The 15,394-nt window shown below is 37.4% G+C and overlaps 1 protein-coding gene across 1 annotated transcript; it reads right to left on the reverse strand.

Moving 5' to 3' along the window:
- Positions 1-5,543: 5,543 nt before the first annotated feature.
- On the reverse strand, positions 5,544-13,002 carry vamp2 (vesicle-associated membrane protein 2). The gene is made up of 5 exons (XM_042430210.1): positions 12,439-13,002; positions 7,332-7,434; positions 6,804-6,962; positions 6,166-6,217; positions 5,544-5,951 (listed from the first exon to the last, which is right to left on the reverse strand). Coding segments are annotated over exons 1-5 (333 nt in total). The 5' UTR covers positions 12,441-13,002; the 3' UTR covers positions 5,544-5,934.
- Between the last annotated feature and the right edge of the window lie 2,392 nt (positions 13,003-15,394).

Consider the following 15,394-nt stretch of genomic DNA (forward strand, 5'->3'; position numbering starts at 1 on the left):
CATTAATAGATGGAACTATTTATTGAGTTCATGTTTGCCATGGGTTCTAATTTAAAGTATCACACATTATCAGGGGGCACTCTGTCAGTCATTTTGAAGGCGTTGTGGAAAGATTGTACTTGGGATGAAAGCTGTTTGCAGTTTATATTAAAGAAAATTAAATATTTTCGATTTACACAATATGCAAATTAACTGTAACTTTCCTAAAATAATAATAATCTGTCTTTTTTCAGCTGACATTAATTATATAACTAATAAGGAGGAGACTGCTCCATCATTTTAATGTGGTGCCATTAGACTTTTCAATTCAATACAACTTTATTTATCCTTGTGAGTGCAATTGTATATAGATAAATTGTTATAACTGTGGCTGAAAAATCAGTTTGTGTAATCTACAGAAATTCTGATGAGCAAAAGATTTTTGTAAACCACTGACTAAACTGTGTTATTAGGGGTCTAGTTAGAGGTTCACTGTTTCTCTGTGGGATCTGCACAGTAACACAGTGATGTGTAAACCTTGTATGCATATATAGATGACACACACACACACATACACACACACACACACCATGTAAATAAAGCTTTTCTGAGTGCTGTATAGATTTCAAAGATAATAATGACTGGAGTTCCAACACATTTTGCTCTTTGAGACAGCGGATTTTAGTTTTCATTGCAGACAGATGGGACTAAGTGCACATAACATTTGTCTGCATTAATGTGTTGACTTTAGTGGTCTGTGTGTTAGAGGGTGTGGAGGTTAATCACTACTGATGTAGAAACAACACTGTCTTCAGTCTGGACGGGTGCAGAAATGTGCACTTTTACAGATCCAGGTTTGCATGTATTTTTCAAACACACTCATGTAATTAGGGTAAATTAAGGAAAGAGGTTTATCTTTGTATTGATAATAAATTTATGCTTATTCATACAGGTCAGATAAGGTCCCAGAATTGCAGTCAAAATTGCATCTGCCCATTGTTGCACACCCACAAAGCACATGAAGCACACACAAAAGTACAAGTTGTCATAGATACTGTTTTTCCAATATACATATATTTCATGATGTTCATCAATATAATAAGACATTGATAGATTTACACTACAATTATTTTATGTACTTTAGCTTTTCATTCAGTTCCTCTCCTTTACGTTGAGTCAACCTTGTTTAGTTTCTAATCCCATACCAAATGACAGCACAATAAATCTATCAATAAATAAAAGCAAAGGAAAAGAAAAAAAAGAAAACTGAGCACATTGCCCATGATCCTCCAGTCCTGTCCCTCCTGTAAGGCCAGATGAACAGGGGCAATATGGGCCAAACCCCAGTCCCAAAGAGAAATCAAAATCTTTCCTCAAAAATAAACAGATTTAAACAAAAAATATATCTTGTAGATACAAACGGCAATCTGATGTAAACTGTAGAATCATTCTAAGCATTCTGGACAACTGAAGGTAAAAATACTTTTTTTCCCCCCATTAGCTTCCCATTTTCTTTACCTTTGCCCATCAGTGCTTACACACACACAATTCAGTGACATCTGGAGTTATTACTAAATTGATGCAAAAGAAAAACACAATATTTGGTTAAAAAAGAAAACATGTTAACATATATTAAGTAGAACATTGTACATTTATAACCATCCAGTGAACATTCAGAGACTCAATAGGTTCCCTCCTATTGCTGCATTCATCTCATTTGGGGGTGAATGTTGGGGAACATTCCCGGCTATATTACATGAAGCTCTGTTTCATAAAGTTGATCTTCTGTTAGTCTGTTTCTTTCTGCTTGCTTCCTTCCAAGTTTGACTTACAAGTTTGTGAGTTGTTATTCAAACCTGGAAGAGGGTCTGAACACTTTTTCCGTGTTGGCAGCTCGCATTTCCCCAAATGACCTGAACGCAGCGTTAAGTTGAGATCACTGAACAATTCTCAAGGATGGCATAAAGACGATATTCTCCACCAAATCATGTTCCCATCCCACCAAATGAACGAATCACAACAGAAAAAGTGCCACGGTGTTAAAATATATGCGCACTTCTTTTCATACAGACAATAAAGCAACAGAAAAAGAGAGCACTCACTTCATTTTCACCATTGTGACCAAATTGGTTGAGCACTCACAGGACAACAGTTGGATTTATGGAGAACACAGAAGTCCTACCCCAATCAGTAGTGTTACATCACTTCAGTCCACTGTGTGGTTAACTCCTGCAGGATGGCTAAAAGGACCACATTTGTAACCCCATAATGATTTTCTATTGCCAAAAAACCCAATTTTACAGTTTGCTATTATAGTTTTTTGTCCTCATATATATTTTGGTAAATTGCTAATACCTTAAACCTGAGGATATAGGACCCCCTACCCCCCAAAACACCCCCATATTACAACACCAAACAATGCAGATTTTTTATAACATTTTTCTCGTATGTCTAATAGCTAAAGTTAGTTTACATGTCTTTTCATTTTAAAACTTGGCAGCACTATGGAGACAGAAAAAGAAGAGTTGTGCTATTATTAGTTATAGGATCATGTGTCTAAAAACTTGTTACAGATTAAAGAAGCTCTCTTCAGATCTGGATACACATGGTAGGGGGAGACTGTATTCGAGATTTGAAGCATGCGGTCCTTATGTTTTGGTTTAACTTGCATATGTTAGAATGGCACACTCACAAGCCAAACTGCCACACCGTATAAACAGTGTGTAATAGTTAAAAGGTCCTGTAATCGTGGGTAGATAGGGTAAGGGTATAAGCTATTTAAAACAGACTAGGATAGTTTGGATAACCTGTTTCTCTCCGCTTGTTTTTGATGGCCATTGGCAGCGTAAGCATGGAAATCTGGTCTTTGGTAATCTTCTGCAGTTTACTTTTGTTTTTGTTCGGAGGAAAACGTAGGAGAGGTGGGGAGGAGTGGCTTTGTAAAAGTTGGGGTCCTTGCTAATAGAACTGGCTGGCAGATCTGTAACCTCTCTGCTTGTGTACTTCAGTGGTCAAGGAAACAACGTGCCCTCACTCTGAGGTTTAAGCGGCCTAATCTGTCAGGATAAACTGGGGATATTCCCAAGACAGAGCTATTCTAACACACACACACACACTGATGCACCTGCACACACACAGACACACACACACACACACACACACACACGCGTACACACACATACACTATAGGATTCTGAATCAGTGAGTTGAGCAAAAGGGGAGCAGGTTGGTCTAGTCAGCTGCTGGGTGAGATAAAAAGTCATGTTGAAAAGAGAGAAGTCTACTAAGGCTGAACACACACTAGTTTTGAAATATTGTAGGTGGTGTTGTGGTTTCTAAAGCTTTCCAGTGACTGTAGCCTAAGATCTACATTTATACATTGTTGAATTACTAACAATGTCTTTAGCAGCAGCAAAGCATGAACTGAGTTGCTTCCTGTTAAGCGTTTAAAAATCTTCCGTTTCATGAAACAGCAATTTGATTGAATAACTGGCTTCAGAGCTTAGATTTACCACAACCACATGAAAGTAAACCCCTGTAAATAAAATAAAAATGGTTTCAAATGCCCAAAAATACCTTCTGCAGTTTGAAGGAATTTTAGGTTCATGTATACAAGGCCTTAGTTTGACAGAGCATTTGAAAATTCAAAAACCAAGTGCATCATATTGCCCTGCTCTCCTGCTCATAAGATAGCCAAAAAGGGAAAAATACACAGGAGTAGATGCCAAAAAAATAAAAGAATTGTTTAAGACCAAACCAGTGAGGGCACCAATGAAAGAAATAACTGCTATAACAATAGAAGCTTCTCCCTTGTTGCTTGGCAGTGTATAACGCACGGAGCTGAATTACAAAAAACACAGCAGACAGAGGTAAAGAGGAGCTTACTGCTGTTAGCAGCAAATGGTACTGATTGCACACTTCCTCTTTACCTGTCTGTTTCACACAAAAATATACTATAATAAAAAATAGAATCTATTATATTTAAAAAAGAAAAAAGGCCTTAACTATAGGGAGAAACACTGAGACAGAACCACTGCGCTAGCAAAACACTCTTTTTAGGAATGCTACTCTTTTTTTTTGAACAGTTGCTTCTCATGTCACTAACTTTTGACTGTACCCACTACAAAGTTAGCGGCCTGCTGAACTAAAACTCAGCTGTGAATTTTAACATTATCCTCATTAGCCTCTGTCCCTGTTCCTGGGTTTGCAAATAAGGCTGAATTGTCTCTTTATGTGCTCTTCATGTGGAGAGGTTTTGCTGCATGAGGATCTCCTTTGGCCAGGCTATTGACCAGCCAGACAGCGCCATCAAAAACAAGGTTGTTTGTGCATTTTAAACAGATTCCTTTTCCGGCAGTCAGCCACTCCCCCGACACAGATTACAAGTGTGAGGGTGTGTTTGACTGGAAATAACCTACAGTAACTAACAGAAGTGACTGGAGACTAAGGCTTTCCAGTGTCCACGTATGTAACGGGCCAGTGAGAATTAACCTTTGCTTTATGGAAATTAATGAATCATCAACGGTACCATTTTTATCCCCTGGCATTAGAATTGTTTTTCAAGCCCATATCCACAGTTTGACATTAATGACATCTCCACAGTATACTGTAAGTGTAATGTTAAGATAACATCACCAATATTACAAAAGAAAATCATTTGGACAGATTGAAATTCTAATCCTGTCTATCCAAAACGTACCCTTACAGCTATTAACTATAACTATTTTCTCCTATGGTTTGTATGACCGACGTTTTCGACACAGGTTTCATCGCATGTTTTTTTCTTTTTTTTTAAAGATACTTACACTTACATGTGCTACAGTAAGAGCATTTGCACTAAACTGCAATGAAGGAATGTTTTCGAAATAAGACACTACGTAATATTTAAATAAAAAAGAAACATCTACAGACATTGGTCCAACTGTACTATGGCAGTATTGAAATTATTATAAGAAATTGAGGTGTTCAAGCATGCTGCGAGACAGAAGAGGGCTGGGGCGTTGAAGACACGACAGTTATTAAAGAGAAAAATGACACTCAGATAATGGGTGGGTTATGATGGATTGGACTGGAGATGAATGATTGCTAGGGAAGGGTTTAACAATTCATGCATTATTTGTATGGTTGATCAATATCAGTGAGCGTGAACTCTCTCAGAAAACCAGCAAAGAAGCTAAGACTTGAATTTCTGGCATCAAGTTATAGAAATCAGGAGAATGTGACTGATGGAGTAACCTGGTGAATTTTTAAGGGCAGTTTTGTCTATGGAATAGCTCCAATTTTTGTAACTTGATGATATTTTTTTTAGTACAAGTTTTAGTTCTCTGGCTTATTTTGGACACGAGTAACACAGATGAACTCGCAAATCAGTTGGTATTTCCGTAGCTGAATGGAGACTAACTCTGCTGTGCAAAAACACCAGAATGAGAGAGTAAGCAGGTGGACGGACAGATGATGATAACATGCATTATACACACTTTGATTAATAGGCAGTAGTTAACGCTGAAGCATACGTAAAATTAATACAAAAATTAAAAAATACAAAATGCACACACGCACGCACACACACCTACAAAACAGTATATATCAGAATAAAACTCTACAAAGAACTATATATATCAGTTATGTAACAATTATCGCCAATCGTTGTTTCCTTTTCTGTTGTTGCATCGTCACAAGTGTTTGGTTCTCGGTATGGCAGGTTAGAAAAGCCAAGAGTACCCAGAAAGGAGACAGGGCCACACACTCACAGGACAAATATTGACAGGGGTCCAGAGGCGAGGTGGTGGAGGTGGGGGAGCCATGGGGCCCTGAAGGGTTTAGGGGTGTTATATCGAGGCTAATCGGGGGAAATATATAATAAATTAATTATCTGTGATTAATTTTGTCATCAATTTGAGGGTTTTTTTCTGTAGCAAGGAAGTTGGGATCAGACTGGGGTAGGAGCAACTCTTCTTAGGTGCTGAAGTACACTGTAGACAGAAAGAAGAGAGGAAATTGTAAATTGTTTTTTTATTTCAGGGACATACAGTATATTATATATATGTCTGTGTATAACATGCAAAAGACTATTTTAGTGTTGTTTTTTAACAGTTGTACAATTGATTAATTCCATCATTACTTTGTACTATGGAGAGATCAGAATGAGATAATCTATGTACTCAAAAAAGTGAAAAGGACTCTTACCAATAATGACGATGAGGACAATCACGCATATCACACCCAGGATAATCATCATCTGTAGGATTTTCAGAAAAAGTCATTAGAAAAGCAGTACATTTTGCCCTTTTTTCAAAAGTTTTTTAATCAAATATGTAATTTTAACAAAAAATCTACAATTCAATATTATCGCAATTACAGTGTGTTGTAAAAGAACATTTTAACAACACCAAAATACATCAAACACAGGCAGTCTTAGAATATATGAACATAATGTAATGTCACCCTTTCTACTTGTACTGTATTATCATTCATGCTCACATAATATGAATGCGTCATCTAATCCAACAGTTAAATTAACCTCAATGAGCTCAACTTCTGGCACCCTAACATTGTTTAACACTGCTGCATAGCATGAAGTACTAGCATAATGATTCCAAAGAGACATGCCATTGTGTAATGGTAATATGAAGAATTTCTAACTGAGAACAACCAATAACACAATGACATTGATGTCCAAGAAAACTGTTGTTAGATATAAGTGATTTGTCACACATACTTGAAGGCTTTCCTTTTTGTTTTTTTGACACTGGTGCAATCTAAGGCTCCCTTTATACACATATATTTGCTGTTTGCATAATAACGTCTGTACTGTATGTCCTCACCTTGGCATTCTTCCACCAGTATTTATTCTTCAGTTTTGCAGCGCTGGTCTCAAACTGAGAGGCTCCAGCCTGCAGGGCGTCAGCCCTATCGTCCAGTTCTGACAGCTTCTGATCACGCTCCAGAACCTTATCCACGTTTACACGCATGATATCCACCACCTGGGGAAAGACACGCAGAGCAATGTAGTGTTATCAGCTGTCGACACAGGATGACTTTCTACGAGGGATGGAGCTGGACTGTTAATAGTTTTATTTTATTTTTTATGCTAGCTTAGATGTGGGTTATGATTTAAAGTTGTTTATTAAGTTTCTTGTCTGACCACAGTTTCAAGCTTTATATAAATGACTAGAGTCGAACATATTTCTAACAACAAAAGATTTGTGTTTTTCTGTTTTTAATTTTGTATAGCATGTATGAAGAAGAAAGGATTGAGTTACCAGTAACCAATGAACAATGATAAAACTGTAGATACCTACATCACAGTCTGGCAACATGACTTGCTTTCTTTCAGTGAGGCGAGTACTCACCTCATCCACCTGTGCCTGTGTCTGCTGCAGACGACGGTTGCTGGTGAGGTTGGGAGGGGCCTGACTCCCTCCCTCTGGTGCAGGGGCTCCAGCTGGGGCAGACCTGATGATAAGAAGTACAAATATTCAATTGTTATATTAAGTATATCCACCAAAAAAAAACTTAGAAAGTCGAGATAACATGATGCTGATATTACTGCACTTCAGTAACAAAACAAAACAAAACAAAAATTCGTCAGGACACAGGCTTTTTACATAAATTACATAATGTACACATACTAAATGCATCATGTGATTTGTATTTTAGAGGGACTAATGTTCATTCAGAAAAAGGAAAGACAGCTTAAAAACAAATAATGTAAGAAGAGATAGAATAAGAATGTTTGGCTATTACAATTAATTGATTTGAATATTTTTGCATATTTCATATGTGTGGTGTGCTAATTTGATTACAGGGAAGTAAATTACAATTGATGAAATGTGCAAGTATTTTTCTATGTCTGTCTGTCTCTGTTAAAAGATCATAACTGACAACATAATATACTCAATATCAAGGTGCTAAACTGCTCAAATGTCAGATTTTTTTTTTGTGTGTGTGTCAAATATTTCAGATACACTCATGCCCTAAGGTGATTCATAGTGTGTGTGTAATTGTCTCAGTCTTGCTCTATGACGTAGATGTTTTACATCTGTAATCATAAAAATGTATTATTTCAGGGATTATTCATCATTTTGAACTCACTTTAATGAGTTAATTTATTTTCTCATTTTCTATTTAGTGTGAAGTTTTGCTGTGAATTGAACAGAGCTGGATGGATGGTTTTGTAGTTTGAATGTGAATGGATGGATGGAAAAAAATAGTCACATTTTGGTATTGTGATTAAAATCAGAATCAAATCTAATTTGTAGGATTGTTACAAAAGTTCAAAAAATGAACAGCTCCATATTTTAGTGCTGAAGGGTCCAGATAATTACCTTCTATCACAAGCAGAATCAGCTTGACTTTGCAAAAGTCTAGCTGATTCTGTCATGTCATGTCACGTTGTATTGCGGCCTACATAGATTTGTTCTTTTGGATGCGCTAAGCACCAATAATGACCTCAGTGAGAGACAGAGAGTTTAAGTGAGAGTGTCATTTACCACTGAAAAGTGAAAGCACCATGAAAAAGCCTCGTCTTCATGTTAACATGTACTAGTACCTCTGCTCTTTGATGCAGGAGAAGCAAACACACCAGAGATATTAAAAATATATACAGTGATGTATGAACATTTCTTTAATAATTATAGACTTTTTGTAGATCAACAGAGAAGAATCATTTTATTTATTTTTGATATTCTTCTCATTGTATTTCTTTTCTCAAGTTGAATGCTAATCCCATTTTATCAACCCCCTGTTGTTGATTGTGCAAATCTTATATGAAAGATAAAGAAAAACCTGTGTTGAGTGAAAACTACACACCGACTGTATATCTCATGCAGGCAAATCATTAGTGATGTGAGACTCATCAAAAACATAAAGCAGAACATCATGTAACAGCTGCTCCACAACCTACCTAAACAAATTCATCAAATTCAAACATGCATTATTGGTACATGCCCCTTCCTCTGAAGTGGAAATGTAACACTACATAGCTGAAATACACAAAAAGGTAATACTGATTGACCATAAAAAAATTAAATGAACAACAAGCTAGTGTCAAATACATTTATCTCAATCCTTCAATAACAATATGTGCCCATAACAACAAAAATACAGTGGCATCCTTATCTTGAAGGATCTATTTAGATGTCTTAACATTAAATCTTAAACATTCTGCACAGTAACTCCATGTAGTTACGGATACATAAAATAGCAAATAAAAATGCTTAAATTTTGCATGTAGTATGACACAGCTTATTAGTGCGAGACAAAACTGTGTATAAAGGTCACCTTTACACGCACAGACATGACTAATCCTCTAACAACAACAAATCCTTCTGAATAGTTGGCCTGGTGGTGCTGGTGGTCCGTATCAGCTGCCAGCCAGCCCTAACAGAAACTGGCAATATACTGTAAAACACTTGAGGCTACCTGTAATATCTGTCATGGTATATTATTATTATGCGTCCTAAGCAAAGATATGTATCTAGAAAATATATATCATTTTATTTCTTGGGAATAGAGTGATTATCATTCAATAATTGTTACATATCAGGGTTACATTCAGCATCAGTATGAACATTTAAAAAGAACTGACGATATTTACTGCTTAATATTAAACTATATGACATCCATGCAAGGAGTATCACCACAAAGGTGTCATGTTTGCAGAGGTTTGTGCTATCGTCACCTCTGAACTGGCATCCCGACCAACCAGGAAGAGTTGCTAGTGCATCGACAAGATTTCTCACCAGCTTCCACATCCCGTGAATACCGCCCACTGCGTTCCATGGAGCGTCAAACTGGAAACCGTACCATTTTGGTGTGTAATCTTCACTTTTCATTGAAGGTGATACATAGAATTGATTGTATGCTCCCAATATAATGGACACATAGTATCATTGTAGTGTGATAGCAACATCACATCATGTTTATTGATACATTTCTTGATTTGACTGATTCAGTCAATAGATATTGATGGTGAATGAAACCTCGTAAATGTAACCTATTTCACTGGTCTTCTCAGCTTTTTGGTAAAAAACTGTCGCTACCTGCCAATGAATTTGTGTGTGGAGGTAACTGGATGCCAAGAGAGATGTTGCAACCTCACCCTATAGCAGGGCCATAATCACATAAAACAAGAGAAATCAAAAGTGAAAGAAGAATTCTGATCTGATGAAGACAGCTAATCTGACATGCTGGGTTGGTAAGGTGTCACATTCCTCTCTCTCCAGTCGACTGATAATGTCAGATTTTCTATGAAAGCTAAATATATTCAACCCTCTTTCAAGACTTTAAAAATAGTCTAGACCTGTGGTTTCCACAGAGTGCTCCTGCGACATTAAGGGGGTCTGTGCAAGGTTTACAAGGGTCCCCAATGAAATGAGGACTAGTTAAAACACATCTTTTATACATGATGTAGCCTAAAAGTAGTTAGTTAGATAGATAGATAGATAGATAGATAGATAGATAGATAGATAGATTGATAGATAGATAGAGAGATACAGAACAGATATCTTTATATTTCTCTCATACGTATATATGTGTGTGTATATATATATATATATATATATATATATATATATATATATATATATATATATATATATATATATAACAATGCTTCTATTTATAACCTTAAGTTAATTTGACCTATTCTTATATATTGTTGTATATGTTCTTAATTATAGTATGTACTCGTTTTTTTTATTTCACACTTGCTTTGTCAATGTAAACGTATGTCTCCTATGCCAGTAAGTCTCCTTTGAACAGACAGACAGACAGACAGACAGAAAGACAGACAGATAGATAGATAGATAGATAGATAGATAGATAGATAGATAGATAGATAGATAGATAGATGGCATAATATCATTTATATTTGATTTAAATTGTTTAAAGGTCCCTGGTCTAATGGATTTCTGTTTGGGTGGTCACTGTCATGGAAAAGCACGCTGTCTGACTTTCAGCACTGGAGAGCGACATTTCAGCACTGGACAGCGCCACAGCAGCCCACACCAGAAACTGTCTGGTCCCAGCCTCACTATCCCATTCTGTTTGATGTTACTGAACTGGAACCTTTACCCCGAGCACTCATCCTTTCATTTCTGTCCGTACACTCACACACACACACACACAAACACACACACACACATACACACACACACACACACTAGGTCCTACATGAATGTCCTGTAAAACATCACGTTTCACGACGAGCACGACGGGCCTGTAAATACAGTGACAGCCTACCACATCGACGGTGGGGAGGTTCCTTATGTGAGATAGATTTTTAAGCATTTGGGTGAACTATTACGACTAAAAATAATAACAGATTTAGCCTATAAGCCACAGAGGGAACGCTAATGCTACAGCTCAATGACATGTGTGTTTTACGTGTTGCCTGCTATGCAAAAACTGACAGGCGAGGTTATCACGGCTATCTTTCCTTAGCCTACCCTTTATATATTCGTTATTATGGGCGGTCGAAAACAAAGAGGGACACACAAAAGGTCTGGAGGAGAGACATTTTACAGGTTTAATTCGCCCCCGAAGACGCAAACACCCTGAAATATGGTGAGATATATAGCTGTCCGCCCTCGCACGACAATCGACGACATACAGTAGGAGGCTAGGCTATCCCCACCCCCCGCTGTAGGTTGCAAATATCACGTAAACTAGGCCTAAGCCTAATTCAGAGCTAATAATATCATCGTCTGTAAGAAGGTCTGTGAAGTATTCGTCGAATAATGTCGAAGCTTTACATGTTCAACAGGCTATCTAAACACCGCCTGTCGCTTCTCAAACAGCTTGTTCAACATTATGTCCTTGCTGTTTCTACAATTAGCCTAATCGTCACCTGCGGTTCAAGCGACACACACAAAAAAGAAATAAGCCCCGGAAATGTTCAATAGGGACAAAAGGGCTTTATTGTATGTTTTCCTAATGTGGTTTTAATTAGCCTGTGGGTAATCGCACAGACGGTGTCCTTTTCAAATCAAACCAGTCCAAACTGGAAAAAAAAAATGCGTGCGTGCTGGCTCCAGTGAAACAGTACCAGACGACAAAATGAAAGAGACAGGCGATGAGGACGGAGCTTGTTGAACGTGTAAACGCCTGAAAATGAGGCTAATAATGAGTTTAATAGCAGATAAATCCGATGCTTCCGTCTGCTCCAAGGTTAGGCCGACGCGTTAGCCTCTACAGTTGGGTCACATTATCAGAGAAATGAAGCTGTGAAATTACATTCACCAGCTATGTACTACATAAATGATATACTGACTAACCAGTGCAATTATTTCAGAATAAGATAGCGAAGAAACACAAGAGACCATTCAGACACCATAAATCCCCCCCCCCCCCCCCCCCTAAAAAAAAACCTGCCAACATAAGTCGTGAGGACAAAATTGGTATTCATTAATAAATCAGGATTTATAAGAAGCAGCTTTAAAACGACGCTGTACTTACATTTTCCCTGGTTGTGTTGGCTAGACAGCTGTGCTGAAATCCGGACTGGAAATGTTAGCGCGCACTAAGTAGCTGGCAGATGGATGTGGATTGCCTTCTGCGCTCCTCTCTACCCTCTGGCACCCTTTGGATGGTTATTGTGGCGTTTCCCTGCCTATATAGCCTAGGAGGAGCACTGTCTTGTATCTGCCACTGAGATGTGTGTCCCCTCGCTACAAAACCTTTTTTCCCCCCTCTTCCTATTTCTACGGCGATGCGGCACCTACAGGCTATAACTAGAGCCTGGCGCTGTCAGAGTCCGTGCAGTAATGAAGGTGTAATAAACGGCCGCTTGGATTAGGTGGACAAAGATGGCTCGGTGACGTCAATCGAGGCGAGTTTCATGTTGAAATGGGTGGCCGGAGACTTCAAAAAAACCGATTTATGGCTCAAGACAACGATGTTTTTTTCTGTAGATGCTGTTATTGTGATGTTACGCATGTTTCATTTATAGGCATTACATGTCATGGTCATGCTTGGCTTTAAAGCTCCTGTTAAGGAGCTTATTTTGATTGCAAGTCTGTATGTCAACAAAATGGCGTTCCTTGAAAGGGGGTGTGGCGAGCTTCGCAGTGGGTGCCTGGTTATCATTCATAGTAAATATAGTCAGGGATATAGTGGAGAGGAAACCCACCAATTCACCAACCTTCTGTTTGAAGAATTAGATTTTATTTGTTTTTTAAGCTGGCGTGAATTTGCATTACATTATGTTTGGTATGTAAATTGTATAAGTCTGTCATGATTATGTAAGGATGGGTCTTTCAAGGCACTAGCTTGGCCCTTGATGCCCTTGGGGTCCCTCTTACTCCTTGAGGAGAGTTCTAGTGTTTCCTAAGCTTAAAGCTTAAAACTTGAAACAAAAACTACTTAACATTAGGAGTCATTAAGAGGATGGATAAAAATATTCATTTAACTTAGATTATTCATTCTCACTTATATTTATTATGGTAACGGTTTATCCATCCAGAACTGGACATCATGAGATAAGAGTCTAGTCTTTGGGTGAGTTGGCCAGGCCAGCCTATAACATCTTTTTAGCCTCCTCTGTAAAACAGCAGTTTAAGACAATAAGGAAATACATACTATTGTTAATGTTTATTTCTCAATGTCTTAGTGTGAATTAATGGAAATTTCCATTTTACCACTAAGAGTCCCTCTTGAAAGTAGTCTTGAATCTTTTGTTCTTCTTAATCTACAGAGAAATTGTCAGAAAGATGTTAGTAAAAGATGATAATGTTTTTAAGCCAGTAGGTTTTATTTTTTGCCCATTTCATGTGAAAAAGCTGAATCAACATGTCTGTAATGGGAATAAATGAGTATACATATTAATATATACAGATTCCTGACTGGATTATGGTCTTGAAGGTCATGTTGATGTAGATTTTCATAAAAGTCTCTACTGTTAAAACAGATTTTTGAATGCACAAATACATGCCTCGTAACAATGTTGCATTATAATCATGCTGATATTAGGGGAGATACTTTATTGTATATTTGTTATGGTTGTGTTATGGAAGTGTATACTGCTGTGTTGGTAATTCACACTGGAGGAATTCCTATTCAAGTTAAATCCAGTCCCTCAAATATCCAGTAACATCAAGGACCACTTGACACCTCAATTGGCTTTCTCCGCAGCATGAGTCCCATATGGGCACAAGTAAAGCTAAAAGCTCATGTGAGTGTGTAAGTCCACTCTCAGTCTCATCGCTAGTCTGTCTCAACTTGATTAAATAGCACATGTCTTATATTCAAGATTTCTAGAGCAGTGTTGTTTGGACAGAGCAATCACAGACTTTAAATCTAAAAATACAGTTTTCCACAAAAACCTCATCTCTGCCGTGAAACATAGAGGCTGATTGCAGGGTTTGTACAGGAGGATTTAATACAGTGGCAACTGGCTAACATGACTAAATGTACTGTAAGTACTTTTGAATTATCATATCAGTTGAGAAACACACAAAAGTAAATTGAATAAAGTTACAGAATGGGCCTTTAAAGAAGCAGCACTGCAAAAAATATTTATCTATTCTCAAAAACAGATGAACAGGCTTTTAGTTGCAATTACTGAACAGCAGGTAAAGGTAGAGGAAGTAATGTTTCCTGTTGATTGATTGAGTTTGTTCACTCAGGGCCCCTTTAATATAGTCTTTTACATTTACTGTCAAAACAAACAAAAAAAATCTGACATGATAGAACTTGTTCTCCAGCTTCTATTTGACAGCTGCTGATTTACCCTAGGGTAACAGGGTGAATAATTTTGCCATAGAATCGACAAATTTTCATCTGAACACTTTATGTACAAGCTACGCATATAACGTGTGACTTCAAAAGAGATGTAAGTTCAGTCTTGTAGTTCATAAGGTTAACTTGCAGTATTCTCTGAGAATAGCTTTGGTTGTGCAGACTCAACCACATGGTGGTGCCATAGGACAGCCTTGTTTCATTGCTTGGTGGATGCTGCTTTGGTAGATGCCTCCTTCACAGTCGTGACCTCGATAATGTTTTGTGACTTATATTGTATTAACATACATACAGTACTGTACTGTTTTTGTTAAATCTTGAATAGTCTCTTGAGAAAAAATACTGTATATGACTTTATTGGTGTGGTGTTTTTGCTTTGCAGTACTCCATATGCCTGTTCTGTTGTTGAATTCTGCTTAAACTTATAAGCTACTTTTGTTGCATTCAGTCCAAAATGCAAATGACACATAGAAACTTCACACTAATTAAATTATCTCAGATTTTTGCGACACTTAACATATGTATGTATCTTCAGTTTGATGGAGTTAACAGAACGCAAAAGCAGTATTTTTTTTTGACATAGGATGATTTTTTTTTTTTGCTTTAATAAAGTAGACAGCTAACACAATGCTAACAGGGAAGTCTACATAGCTGCTCTGGATGGAAGCTGTGAACA

The sequence above is a fragment of the Thunnus maccoyii genome, chromosome 13, assembly GCF_910596095.1.
Source record: "Thunnus maccoyii chromosome 13, fThuMac1.1, whole genome shotgun sequence".
Classification (NCBI taxonomy): Eukaryota; Metazoa; Chordata; class Actinopteri; order Scombriformes; family Scombridae; genus Thunnus; species Thunnus maccoyii.